General features: G+C 45.2%; 2 protein-coding genes across 8 annotated transcripts in view; one reads left to right on the top strand and one right to left on the bottom strand.

Moving 5' to 3' along the window:
* Positions 1-1,956, bottom strand: part of MCMBP (minichromosome maintenance complex binding protein) — a 33,151-nt gene extending 31,195 nt beyond the window's left edge. For 2 of the 4 annotated variants that reach the window (XM_073354214.1, XM_073354215.1), the window contains exon 1: positions 1,707-1,956. In XM_073354214.1, the coding sequence (XP_073210315.1) occupies positions 1,707-1,764 (58 nt within the window). In that variant the 5' untranslated portion in view covers positions 1,765-1,956. The remainder of the gene's footprint in view (positions 1-1,706) is intronic. The other 2 variants (XM_073354211.1, XM_073354213.1) reach the window with 1 other exon arrangement.
* The window catches only part of SEC23IP (SEC23 interacting protein), a 39,289-nt gene continuing 26,677 nt past the window's right edge, over positions 1,859-14,470 (top strand). For all 4 annotated transcript variants that reach the window (XR_012160062.1, XM_073354209.1, XM_073354210.1 and 1 more), the window contains exons 1-3: positions 1,859-2,222; positions 10,936-11,474; positions 12,795-13,011. Coding sequence is in view for 3 of the 4 variants with exons in the window: in XM_073354209.1 (XP_073210310.1) it covers positions 1,874-2,222; positions 10,936-11,474; positions 12,795-13,011 (1,105 nt within the window). In the remaining variant the exon portion in view is untranslated. The remainder of the gene's footprint in view (positions 2,223-10,935; positions 11,475-12,794; positions 13,012-14,470) is intronic.

The following is a 14,470-nucleotide window of genomic DNA, read 5'->3' as shown; positions in this document are numbered from 1 at the left end:
AGAGATGAGGGATTATCTTTTACCATTCCCTCTTACTGTGCATGCATGATTTTACTTTTGCGAAGTGTTTATTTCTGCATGAGCTCCTATACCAGTCATTAAGAAATCAGGAATTATGTTCTGGTTAAAATAAAGAGCTCCATTGGCATGTCCTTAAGTAGTGGTACTGGTAGTTGAGAACTGTATACCCAGTACCAGCAGGGCGATATAAACTCATATGGATTTTGCCTCATTTTACAGTCTATGTAGTGCTGGGCATCAAACAGAGCTTTAAGTATCATTTTTCAAAATGCAGTTTCTAACACTGATTGGCTGGTGCTAGAGCTTATTAGACCGATGTTTACAATTCTAGACAAGAACATGTTTTAGAAACACCTAGCATGCATTGGCTCGGTCCACACTAGCTCACTCAACTGTTACGTATACCTTCTTAGCCGGGACAGAATTAAAGGCATAGCTTCTTAAATTGGAGTCCAATGTAGACAGGGTCCCAAATTATACATGATGTACATGCACCTCATCAGGAAGTCCTTGAAATTAGATCCTTTCTAGTCCACCTCAGCTGCCTTCATTATTTCTTTTTACTACTAGCTGCCCTCACTCCTCACTTTGGACACCAGGAGATATTCAGAGCGTGTACCAATGATTTCCTGAGTTGCTTCTTCAGCAAAGTTTTATATTGCATAGCTCTATTTTCCTGTATGGTAAAATCATCCCTCCTCCTTTCCCTCTAGATGAGCCCACAGTAGAATTTGGAGAGTATTACAACAGACTGATTCAACAACTTCAACCATCGCTTCCTATCACCACCCATGAACCGTCTTACTCTTGCAATACTTTTTTCAACATTATAAAGGTTTCCTTCAAGACATGTAAACATGAAGAAACTGCATTCCAAATGCATCTTTTCAGAGGAAGTGTGAGACTTTTTTGTGAGAGGAGGATTGCAGCACAGTGAGATTATTAATGCAAAAGGAACAGGCTATAGTAAGTAATGGTGCATTCACATCTTGGGCACAAGTGAACGTGCCTGCCTTGCCCTGTCAGGTCCCTCATTAGGAAGGAGACTCCTTCACTGAAAGTAATATTTAAAGTCTTTGGTAAGAAAATAATGTTGCTGTGTCAGGAGACTTTTTGAACATCTGTCTCGGCTGCCCGACAGCTCTGCTAGTTACAGACAGCAACTCTCCCCCACGACATTTCTAGCCCGGCACTTTCAACACCCCTTCCCCAACATGCCCCTTGCCCAGTGTCTCTATTTTCTGGTTATTTTAAGGCACAAAACAGTCCCCAGCACGATTCTGCACCCCAGTGTTGTGATCGCTTCCAGGCTCGGTCTTGCACCAGAAACACCCACCGCCGCAGCCGGCTTGGCTCCCGTCCTCCCGGGCTGGGCTACTCCGCTCCTCCCGCACGCCGCCGACCCGCCCCGAGCCCCGCCAAGCGGGCAGAGGCGCCCCCTTCCCTGCGCCTCGCCACCCGCCGCCGCTGCCGCTCCCCGGCGCGACCCTGGCACCCCTCAGGGGCCCCCCCCCCCCGCCCGCCCGCCCGCCCCGGCCCGCCCCGCCGCTCGCCCACCGCTTCCCCTCCCCGCAGCCGCCCCCCAGGCGCCCCATTATTCGGCGTCCCCCGCCGCCCCCCGGGCCCTGCCCCGCTGTGTCTTCTCCCGCCAGCCGCGGCGCCGCGCCCGGCCGCCCCGCTCTCACCGAAGATGCCCTGCACGATGCTGAGGGGGCTGTTCAGCCAGTCGGCCACACACGGCATCGCGCGGGCCGGGCCGGGGCGGGCGCCCAGCGGGACTCCCCAGGCCCTGCCGCTCGCGGAGATGGGGCCCTGCGCCCCGCCGTAGCCACGCGCTCGCCCGCTCCCGGAGATGGGTCCCGAACTTCCGGCCCAAGCTGCCTCCCGCGGCGGCAATGGCGGCGGCCCGGCCGGCCCCGCCCCAACGCTGCGGCGTGAGGTGCGGGTGGGTCCCAACGCCGCCATCTTGGAGCCGGGCAGCGCTGCGGGCGGAAAGGGCCGCGCTGGCTGCTCCGGCTGTCCGGGGGGGAGACGTGGAAGAGCCGCAGCGATGGCCGCCACGAAGCCGCCTGGGCCTGGTTCTGCTAGCGGCACCAACCTGCTCTTCTCCTCCTCGGCGACCGAGTTCAATTTCGCGGTGCCCTTCATCCCGGTCAGCCAGGCCCCCGCTGCGCCCCCGGGGCCCGCTCTCCTCGGCGCAGGTACGCGGCGCCTGGCGGGGCTGCCAGGGGGGAGCCGGCCGGGGGATACTGGGGAGGCGCATGTTGTTGGGGGCCGATGGGGGCATTGCTGGAGGGGAAGTGTCTGGGATAGCTCGAGTGGTGGGGTGAGGGGGATGAGATGGGAGCCCTGGGGGGACGACGACACGGTGTTGGGGGTAGCTGGAGGGAAGGGGGGATGAGATGGGGGCCCTAGTGGGGGGGAACACGGTGTTGGGGGTAGCTGGAGGGAAGGGGGGATGAGATGGGGTCCTAGTGGGGGGGAACACGGTGTTGGGGGTAGCTGGAGGGAAGGGGGGATGAGATGGGGGCCCTGAGGGGGACGACACTGTGTTGGGGTAGCTGGAGGGAAGGGGGGTGAGATGAGCGCCCTGGTGGTGTGGGGGAACATGGTGTTGGGGGTACCTGGTGGGAGCAGGGAAGAGATGGGGGCTCTGGTGGGGGAATACTGTGTTGGGGGTAGCTGCAGGGAAGGGGGGATGAAATGGGGGCTCTGAGGGGGACGACACTGTGTTGGGGTAGCTGGAGGGAAGGGTGGATGAGATGAGCGCTCTGGTGGGGGCGGCATGGTGTTGGGGGTACCTGGTGGGAGCAGGGAAGAGATGGGGGCCCTGTTGGGGGGCACGGTGTTGGGGGTAGCTGGAGGGAAGGGGGATGAGATGGGGGGCCCTGGTGGGGGGAGGCATGGTGCTGGAGGTAGCTGGGATGGTGGTGGGGGACCTCGTGGGAGAAATGGTGTCGGGGTGGTGGGGGAAGGAGATGGGAGAAGGCATTGGAGCTGGTGGAGTAGTGGGGAGATGAGATGGGGTCCCTGGTCGGGGAAGGGTGTCAGGGATAGCTGAGGGCATGAGAGGGGAAGGCATCGGAGCAGGTGGGGTGGTGGTGGGGGGAATGGTGCCAGGGGCAACTAGGGGGAGGGGGATGAGATGGGGGCCCTGGTGGAGGGGGACACGGTATTAGGGGTAGCTGGAGGGAAGGGGGGATGAGATGGGGGCCCTGGTGGGGGGAACACGGAGTTGGGGGTAGCTGGAGGGAAGAGGGGATGAGATGGGAGCCATGTGGGAGAAATGGTGTTGGGGTGGTGGGGGGAGTAGGAGATGTGGGAAAGTGTTGGGGGTAGATGGAGTTGTGGTTGATGGGTTCAGGGGTGCAGCAGATTGGGGAGGTGACCACTCAGTTCAGACCACTTTTTGTTATCTAGTGTCATGTTAGTACAGGTTGCTGCTCTTTTCCCCTATTTCATCAGCGATGTCCTGCAGCATCCTGCGCTGTGACACACAGATGTGATTTTTGTGCCATGAATAAAAACCCTGTGGAGAGCTGCTCCCTAAAAATAAGTTTTTCTCTGGATCTTTCATTTTTTTCAGAGATATGTGCTTACTGTGTTCACTAGGGTTAGCACTAGGAGCAGAAATTAAATGGGGGTATGTATTTCAGTTGAAAGGGCCTCCTACTGTTACATCAGTTCTGGAAGCCTTCCTGGATGATCCTGAATGGAGGGTAAATTGCACCACTTTATATGTGGTCAGAAGGGAAACACCATTTCTCTTTTCACTTTTCTACTTTGAGTCTCTCTGTGGTAGTAGATCCCGGAACTATATGTCCTGCTCTTTCCTCAGGCAGCAAGAAGGCAGACTTCAATCACTATATTTCATACCTGCTCAAAGAAAACTTTCACTGCTGTGAACTGAGTTGTTGTTTGGCCTTACCCTCCTTCTCATAGTGGGGTTCTTTATGTTGTTGTACAGCTGTAGTGCTAACTTTCATTTCAAGCCCCTTTTTTGAGTTTCTTAAAAAACTTTATGGAAAAGTTCTCTTTGGTCTGAAATGTCTTATGCGTGTTCTCTTCCCTGAAGTGTGTCATTTTGCTGTAGCTTTGGGAGGGGGCTGTTTGAGGAAGAAACATTTTTTCCCTTTTGTCAGTTCCCTAACTGAAAATAATAGTGCTTGTTTGAGCTATTACAAATTGTTTGGATGCTTTCATGCACAAGAATAGCTAATGTTTCCCAGGTTTACATACACAGGCTAGAAATCCCTTCAGCCTGGGACCATCACTTCCCCCAGTTCAGTCTTTGTTCCTCAGGTGTTTCCAGGTGTATTGTTGTAGGGAGAGTGTGGTACCATCACTTACTGGAAAGCTCTTTTGCTCTGACCTAGGTCAAACATTCCCAGTGTGTAGTGCTATCTCTGAGAGGTTTCTATTGTATGCAGTTCCTGGGGTAATCCTTGTGCTTGTGAGCATTTCCTCAATTAGCCATTAACATTGTTTGGCCTTTTTACTGTTGTACCTGAACGGCTGCTTGTGGGTGTTTTCAACCTCAAAACATGTTTCAGTAACACATAACCTAGCTAAACTTAGTATCATAACTTCAGATACTATGATAGCATATACAATCCAACGAGATATTAATGTCTCTCAGATTAAGACTTTTAGAGTGATACCTCACAAGGCGTACTTTGTGTAAAACATATCCTAATTATATAACAGGGGTGAATAAGGGCATGCCGGGGTGTCACACAGGGATCCACGTACACAGAACAGCTTCTGAGTTAGAGCCTTCATTTTCACAGCAAGGTATGTGAGAGAGGAAATCTTTGAGGTCCTAAACCATCTAGGTTATTATAATTGGTAATCAGCTTCTGGAATTGCAATAAGTGAATTGACAGCTAATACTGGAAGTAACATATTCTCATAAATCTATCACATCCTCAAAGGCCAGCAGTTGTGTTTTGTTGTCCACATCTGAGAGGAAAGCGTATACAGTAGAATCTCAATTTTTATGAACAGCAATCTTACGAACCACCAGTTATGCAGAGCATTTTTCCTCACAGGAAAAAAAAAAGCATATAAGGAAAGTGGTGTTGATTAAAAACAAGTCAACATCTCTCTATATTCTGTTGCCTTTGATGCATTGGAAATAACTTGGTGGTGGTATGGAGGACAAGAAGAAACCAATGCAGTGTGTCTTACTGCAGCTTATAAACTGTGCCTGCTTTAATTCTGAGATGTTAAATTTTATGAAGTCTTCAATTAGTTTGTAAATAGGGATTCTACTGAAGTTTCTTGGACAGCTGCAGATAAAAGAATCTGTGTCATCATTGGGAGCAGAGATGAGTTCAACAAGATCCCAAGATGGGGCAGTTCTTTTACTATTGCTGAGCAGATGGCCTTGGTTGAGGATGTGGCCATGACTCCTGTTAAATGATGAAGGCTGCAAATGAAAAGGAAATGAGTAGTTAATATGCAGTATAGTTTTATATAAAATATGTGAACAAGATTGAACCTGTGCTCAGTCCCTTTTTCTTTTAACATATTATTTGCATATTATACAAAATGCCAGCCTGTCTTTATACTCCAATTTAGTGTTTAGTAAAGCTAAATGAAAACAATTTTTTGCTTAAAAAGCCCCCAAAACTTGTCATCAGGAACTTTTTTTTGGTCTTTCATAGAAAGACATGTTAGGTCTCCTATACAGCGCTGTTTGGAAGGAATAAGAGTTGGGTGTTTTACTTGTAGGTATTTGGTAAAAAGTTTGAAATGTCTTGTCTTTTTTCTCCCATATCAGTAATTATTATAGTTCATAATAGTCTATATTTTACATGTGATAAGGCGGGGGTGGGCAAACTACGGCCTGCAAGCTGTTTTCATAGAATCATAGACTATCAGGGTTGGAAGGGACCTCAGGAGATCATCTAGTCCAACCCCTTGCTCAAAGCAGGACCAATCCCCAATTTTAGCCCCTGATCCCTAAATGGCCCCCTCAAGGATTGAACTCACAACCCTGGGTTTAGCAGGCCAAGTTTTAAGCCGGCCAGTGAGCTGCACCACACGGCTCAGCCCCGCTCTGGACTGGGTCTGGGGCCACACCATGCTTGAGGTAAGCGCTGCACGGAGCCTGCACTTCTGAGCCTCTCCCCATGCCCCTACCCCAGCCCTGATCCCCCTCCTGCTCTCCAAACCCCTCGGTCCCAGCCCAGAGCACCCTCCTACATCCCAAACGCCTCATCCCCAGCCCCACCCCCGAGCCTGCACCCCCAGCTGGAACCTGCACCCCTTCCCGCACCCCTACCCAAGCCCTGATCCCCCTCCCGCCCTCTGAACCCCTCGGTCCCAGCCCAGAGCACCCTCCTAAACCCCAAACGCCTCATCCTCAGCCCCACCCCAGAGCCTGCACCCCAACCCCAATTTTTTGAACATTCATGGCCCGCCATACAATTTCTATTCCCCGATGTGGCCTTTGGGCCAAAAAATTTGCCCACCCCTGTGATAAGGAATTAAAAATATAACCTAGAGATAAAAAATGTAGCAGTTATGGGAGTTTTCAAAGAGAAAGTTACATGTCTACAGACTGCACATAAATAGTGCTTATCTTGATAATCATAGTTGAGTTCCTGGTTCCTTTTGGCTGGATTGGAAATTAATATACTGAAATGTCTCACTTCATTGACCATGCTTGTAAAGTGCTCGAGGAAAACAGGAAATTACAGGCAAAACTTTCTAATTTGTACTAGTTACTGGGAAACTCGTGGATTGAATTTTTCAAGTTCACTTCTTTGCTAACAAACAGGGATAAAAATTCAAGAGTTACAGCATAATGACAAAAGAGACAGATGCACAAATTCAGGCAGAAGAGATGAAAAACAGAGGAGAAGAGGATGGAAAGAATTGAAAGGCATATCTGAAGGTGCCCTGCACCACTTTTTCCATTGAGATTTAGTGATGCTAAATGTAATGGTTAGTTTTAGTAACTAAGGGCCTGTATCTTTTGGTAAACTTCATTTGGCATAAGTGGGTATTGTTTTATGATTTGAGAGTAGTATATAAGCATAACTTTGTGCCCTACGCCTTAATTAAAAATTCAGTTTGGCCTTCACCACATAGTGATTCACATACTTGGTTGGTTTTTAATTCCGTTTTGGAAGTGCATAATATAATGTCCAAAGGTGAGAGAAACTCACAAATGTAGATGAAGTAGACTGGAACCACAAGACATAATGTCACTCTTTTATGAGGGGAAGAAACTCATTTCAGTATAGCCTACCTTACTGATGGCAGTTGTTTGTGTTAGCATGTAGTATTTAAAAAAAAGTTATTAGGGCAGCTGCCTTTGAGAACCAGTCTTCTTTCTCTTTGGATTATCAGTGGATTCCTCTCCTCTTCCTCAGTGCTCTATCGTATTGTGACCTTTCTTGGCTGCAAATTGATCTATGTTGTTAGAGGTTGCAAACAGCTGTCGGTATCTGAGTTGCATTCTTGTCTATGGTTGAGTGGAGCATGAGCAAAAGTGGCGTTATGGAATGATTTTTCCTCACAGCCTGTGGGGTCATTTTTAGCTCCCAGTGTAACTTAGAACAGTCTCATTGTTTCTCTAAATTGTGTTGCCTGCTAACAGCCTTTAAGGGGCTGTTCTACGTGCCAGGGATTGCTGACGTGCAACGATGCTGAGACCATGCCCTAGACGTTCTCCAAGCACGTGAGGGCTAGCTAAGCTGGCTCTGAGGGGTCTTGTAATTCCTCTGTTTTGTGTTGCTGGAGCATTGCAAAGCAGGAGCTATGAGGGACAAGGGTCTGGCCTTTGATTTATAATTGTTTTCAGTGTCCAAGTTATTATGTACTCACTGCAGGTGAAACTCACATGATGAAGAGGACCAGTGCAAGGTTCCATGCCATTTAAGCCCTCTGCTGGGGCTGCCCAGAGTGGGGCTCCTGTACTCCTTTTGTACCATAGAGCTAATTTCTGCACCAGTCTTGCATAGAGGGTTTAAACAGAATTGGGGCCCTCACTGCACTGTGCTGATGGGATGGAGAGACTACAGACCTGCATTCTGTCTCTGTGTTTGGGTGTGGGGGGTGAAGAGATTTTGCTTCCCATCTTCTCAAACTCCCACATAAAACCTGATGGCTTAGACTTTATGCAAATGCAGTCACTTGCTAAATGACTTTTACTGGTGAGTTTTGTACTCACTAACTTGTTAGATGGGACCCCTTCAGGATTTGTATTTAAGGCAGGGGACAGAATGAATTTCTGGCATGGCCTGTTCTAAGGGAATGTCCCTAAATGCTACTTTTGGACTTGATCTTGAAACCCTACCAATAAGGAAAAAGGTGACCTTGGGTTAAAGGTCAGTGCCACACAGTGAAGGAGAAGGGAACTAAATTAATTATTCTGTTTGTAGCTGGCAGGAAGTTGGATGCTGTTGGGAGCTTTTCCCAGATAAGGAAGCTAGAGGCAAGATTTCACAGTCATACTTTATTTTCTAACTGGCTACTGTGAGGTTCCTTGTTCTTTCCTCAGAATCAACTGGTATTGGACGCTGTCAGAGATAAGATACTTGAACAGGTGGACCACTGCCCTGATCCGGTATTGTGGTTCCTGTGGTCTTTCACTGTAGGTTCTTTCATATACTTACTTACTTGTCTTAGAAGTTTTATCTATCTGAGGCATGTTCATATTTATCTCCTGATTATGTGATGATTCTCAGCCTTCCAATTGAGACACACCCTATTTAGTGTTGATGTTGGTTAAGATGGGGCAAATCCTTGGTGGATCATTCTTGAAAAAACAACAACCTGCCTTTGGACCAAAAGGACCACAGAAACAGAGTGGAGGTAATACGAGTGGGTACTTGCACAAAGCAGAGTGCATGGAGGCCCTGTTCCTGATGAGAGGCTGCCAGGATGCTGACAATGATCAGCTGGAAAATGGGAAAAATCTAAAGATCTGGTGGGGTGTTGGCATGATCATTCTTCTGCTTTTAAAGCCTGTCACGCCAGTATCACGCAAAGTTCAGGCAGAGGGACTTCTTCAAAACTGCCAGCCTAGCGTACAGGAAACCAGATAGCAAAAGTGTCCCTTGTTTTGCCCCTTTTTACCTCCTCTCTTCTTGTTTCTTATGTTGCTCACCTCTCTGCTAAGGCTTCTCTATTAACAAATACTCACCTGCATGTTCGTGTCTCTTCTTTCTTCCACAGCGCTCTCCAACAAATATACCCTGCAGAATGGTGTCCAGCTTCATCTCTTAGTATTATTGTACTGTTACTTTAAAGACTTTTGATATTTCAAAATCTAAGGTTTCTCTCACCTTCCTTAGCTATTGCATAGGTTAGTCCAAGGGTCAGTGTAGTACATTGCCATATCTCAGTGGCAAAGGACATATCTGATGCATGGACCTTCTTATTTTAAAATAACCAAACATTTTTCTATGGAAACTCAGAAAAGGAAAGGTCTGGATTTTTATTGGAATAGGAAGTTTTGATTCCGAGTCCTTTTAGTTGCAGGCTATGATGTCCAAAATCCGAAGTATAAGACTCCAACTTATATAATACGTGCTAAAGAAATCAGGGAAAGTGTGCAAACAGTTAAGGAGCTACCATCAATGGGGTTGCTCCCTATAGCCAATGAAATAAAGGGTAAAAAAAAAAAAAAAGTGTGTGTAGCATTTCAGAAGAGAACCACACATATAAAGTTGCTTTGGTGGGTTTAGCAGCCTTGCCCTTTCCAAAAATCAGTAAGAGGCAATCAAAGTCTGCAGCGGAGTAATGAATAATGGTGGAAGTAATTTTCTGAACTGTAGTGCTACTCGAAAGAAAATTTGGAAACTGGGAGGATTGAGTTCATCACCCCCCAGATTAGGCTATGGACTACAGTAGTGTTACAGTTCTTTTTGTAATGAGGCTGTGGCATGCTCATTATGGCTGAATTGTATCTGTGCCGTAATGTTTCACAAGACTGCCCTACATTGACCTCGTTTCCATGTCCACAGCTACTTAACTACCCAACCAAGTTTGCATCCATGCTTTATGGGAAAGTATGGATTGTGTGCACAGAGGCCAAGCAACACCATCAACAGTATGTTGAAAGCTCGGAGGATGGAGAGCTAGCCAGTCAGTTATACAAGCTCTGTTAAGCAACTTGTCTAATGTAATGAAATAAATGCTATGACCTGGCTGCAGGAAAACAGTTGGACATTGGTAGGAGCATCATGCAGTTAGCAGCAACTTCCATTAATCGAATATAAACCATGTTGTGGTGTGAACACTAAACATATTTAGATCCAACCATGTCACTAATTGTTTAGAAACTTATCTCAAAGTTATGTTGCTGACTTGTGGGAGGGGAAGGGGGAGCTTTTGCCAAGCTGCTCCAAAATGTTCATGTACTCTGGAACTTGCTTCCCACTGGAATACAATAGAGTCAGAGTAAGTTCTCCTTCCATGCACATCTGTTTATACTGGCTTTTTCTTAGGAGGTGGAATGAGTTCAAATGGTCGTCTTTTTGCAGGTGGAGGAAAATAAAAGGGAGTGAAGTTCTTATAATGTAACTTTTATTTACTGCTAGATTAAATTTTTTTGTATTTGCAAGTACGCCTGGGTTGGTATGATAAGCATGTTGTAAATAAGAGGAATTCAGATCTAAGGCTAACAATCTAGGATTTTTAATTAACTCAGATTGCTTTGTCTGTGTTTCTAAAATGGACTATAAAATTATTCAAATGTTTTTGGAGACTTACTACCTTCTAGTGCATAGCTTGTTTAACCTTCATGAATTTGGGGCCTAAATTGTGCCAAAACACTTAAGATAAGCAAAATATTGGACATAGTTTATACTATTATAGAACAGTTTCAGACTGTAGAGCAAATGATAAAATTCCTTAGAATAGCTCCATTAACCATTACTCTGTGTTTCAATGCAGATGATTCCACAGATGTTGGAGAAGAGGACAGCTTCTTGGGCCAGACTTCTGCTACTCCTAATCCACCACAGACTTTTAGCTATTTCTCCCAGGTACCTAGTAGCAGTGATCCTTTTGGAAGCATAGGGCAGCCACCCTTAACAACAGTGACACCACCTGTTGGGCCATCAACCTTCTCCAAGGGTCTAACTTCTCTCCCACTCTTGCCTGGATCACAAGAGGGGCAGAATGCTTTTTTGCCAAGTGTTCCGAAGTCACAGCCATCTTATAGTGCACCACCTACTTCCCGCATGGGAATCAGTGCTTATCAGACTCCTCCAGAGAGTTGTCCCCCACTTGCAAACTTTTCTACTCCTCCCCATGGAGCACCGCAACAAGGATATAACCCATATCGCCATACCACCTTAAGCAGTAGAGCTAATCCTTACATAACTCCACCGCAGCTGCAGCAGATTCAGACACCAAGCCAGCTTGCCCAGCCACCACCCTCTGTACCGCCTATCCACATGTATCAGACACCTCCAGGATCATTGTCACCGGTATGCGAATGATCTTTGATTTCTTGGTGTTAATATAGAATTATTTCAGATTGTTCTATTTTAATTATATTTTTCCCTCACCATAGTCTTAATTTTCTCTGTTTTATTTCTGCTTCATGTTGCCCTTTAACAGAGTAAGAGAATCTTGAGTCCTTTTGACCTCTAATATCAAAATGTCTTCACTGATCTAGGACCAGTACTTTGGGAAAGTTTACTTTATACTAAGTGGCATCTTTAAAGCCACTTGATTTTAGCGGCTAGACTATGTAACAGATAAAATCCTGAATTCCTGGATTTCATATGGTGAAAAGCATTCATTTCTAGCTCTTATGATTCTTAAGATAGTGTTTTTACAATCCGTTGGTTTTGGAGGACAAGCTGGTAGTCAGAATGATTTCAGTTTTAAAGGGATGTTAGGTTAAACATATCTTCTTACACAATTTTTTCTTGCCTCTGTTGCTCACTAGGGAAAGAGGAATAGAAAGGTATGTGTCTATAAGTATATATAACATTTCCAAGTTAATGATGCCTGAACAACCTTAGCTTTTGGAATTTGAAATATTTTGACTTTCTGAATGCTTGAACTTGCCACCTTTTCTCACATTAACATGAGGTCGAAATCTTTGGTCCCCTTGATGGCAATGGGAAAAACTCCCTTTTTGCAGTTTGGGCCTGATCCTGAGAGGTCATCAGCATCCACAACTCCTATGAAATCTAAATTGAGTTTAGCCACAGTGCTTCTCAGAATCAGGTCTTAAATTTTCTGAGTCACTGGGTAAGGATCCACTTGTCCAGATTCATTTGCAGGATTGGGGCCACAGATTGTGTGTTCTTTGAACCCAACAAGTACAAGCCATTCACTGAAGTTAGCTGTGAACACTTGCATTGGTGGCTCCATGTTTAAGTGAGCAGCTAACAACGTATAGATATGTATTTGGTGCTGGTAGGAAAGACACATAAGATAAACATGCTGAGCCTGAATTTTCAAACTTCAAACATTTATTTTAAAACATTTTTTTCAAATGAAGGAAAGCACTTAGGCCATGACAAATTTGAAACTTTAGCAGTTTTAGTTGATTACTTTTTCTGAGAAGAGAAAAAGTCAGATCTTTAACTTGAAATAAGATGGATTTTTAAAACACCATCAGGTGGACATCCTGTAAAAGTTGTATGCCAAAAAGTTAATATTTTAGAAAGAGGGAAGCATATGAGAATGACGAGTGAGAATAATCTCCTAAATGAGATATAAAATATACGCAATAAACATAATTTGAGACTGAGATACTTGAATCATCTCTAATAAATCTAGTGTATTTTCAGTTTCCTCATTCGCAGCCGCCACTGCCATCACCATCACAACCACTGCAAGCCCCCAGACCTGCAGGTCCACTGGTGCAGGCACCACCTGTTTTGCTACAGAACCAATATGAACCAGTTCAGCCCCACTGGTTTTACTGCAAGGAGGTGGAATACAAACAAATATGGATGCCATTCAGCATTCTAGATTCTGTAACACTAGAAGAAGTTTATAACTCTGGTAAGCAGTGAAACTTTCTTTACATCTTATTCTTAGATTGTGGCTGCTTGCCATTGAATGTGAAGGTAGATGCTAGAGTTCTGTGGCTCATTTATAAAGATGAAGGAGTACTGTGAGAATGTTGGGTGTTGGCTTATACTGAGAAGATAAATTTGAACCAATCTTTTTTACTAATCCAGAGGTTTACTAGGTTGGAAGTCTGCTACTTGGCATCATTACTATTGAGGCTTACAGGTCTAATATATATGTAACCATCCCACAATAACAAACTCACTGTGCTGCATTTCTCTGTGATTGTATGCACTATATTTTTTTCTTATCTCTGCCTTACATCTTCATTCTTGTGAGTGGGCAAAATGTCAATTTTGGGGGTTGAAAATGATAGAGCAGAGTACATATTGGTCTTTCAGAAAAGAGGTGGTTGGTCTAACGATTAACCCTATCCGCCTTGACAGCCATGTCTCTCTCATTTATTTTTGCCAGTAATTGGACATAAGAAATCGGTCAAGTTTATAAGAAGTTATTTTCAAGGATCTGATTGAAACAAAGTTATAATGGGAAATATGGCAAAACATTCCACTGGCACTAAAGACCTTTCCATTAGAAAGTAGCAATGCTAGAAGGGTGTGATTTCAAATGGATTTACTTATCTTGATATCTTAGCCTTTACAGACTGATGGCCCAACTTTATTGGATGGTTATTAATGAAAAAATGGAAGTTATTAGCTGATTCTAGGTATGTGTGGGTGTAGATTAAGGTGAAATGGGGTGGTGGTTTTGCAAAATACTACTAAGTGGAATGAGATCTGTTGCACATAATCAAGCGGTGAGAGTAAACTTTCAGGGCTCAATTTGTTACACACTACAGTAAGAAAGGTAATTGAATCTGAGAGGTGGATACAGAATTAGTATTGTTATACAATATGTAGAGAAAATTTCTGTCATCTTGACTGTTGATTGAGGAACTTGCCTGTTCACTGTTGTTCTGATGCCTTCCAAGTTTTCCTATTATTTCTCCTCCTGTTTGCCCTAGTTCCTTTTGTGGTCTGTTTTCATTTTCCTGTTCTGTCCATCCTGTGGTGCTGTGCTTTTCCACAGATTCCACTCACTTCAGTGTACCAGCAGACATCTGAAACTGACTAGAATCCTTATCTTTGAGGCACTTCACTTCATAGATCAGGATAGTAGTATATTTTACTTTGCTCTCAGCCTACTGCATTTCATAATGGAATGAAGTGGAGTAACTGCAGAAAGTGGCACACCACAGTATGTCCAAATAGGTCTTTTCCCATTTTCACTAACAACCTTTGTTCAACAGAAAAAATAAGTACCTCCAAGCTGTCACTCCTGAAAATGTTTTCACTCCTTTATCTAAAAGTGTGGAAGAGTACATACATTATAAGGAAAGAGATAAAGGCAGGGGTTTTGAACGGAGTTCAAAACAGCGTAGGTTACTGTT

This window comes from Lepidochelys kempii, chromosome 7 (genome assembly GCF_965140265.1).
Source record: "Lepidochelys kempii isolate rLepKem1 chromosome 7, rLepKem1.hap2, whole genome shotgun sequence".
Taxonomy (NCBI): domain Eukaryota; kingdom Metazoa; phylum Chordata; order Testudines; family Cheloniidae; genus Lepidochelys; species Lepidochelys kempii.
The sequence above is the reverse complement of the archived record's forward strand: the minus strand, read 5'-3'. Positions and strand labels throughout refer to the sequence as shown.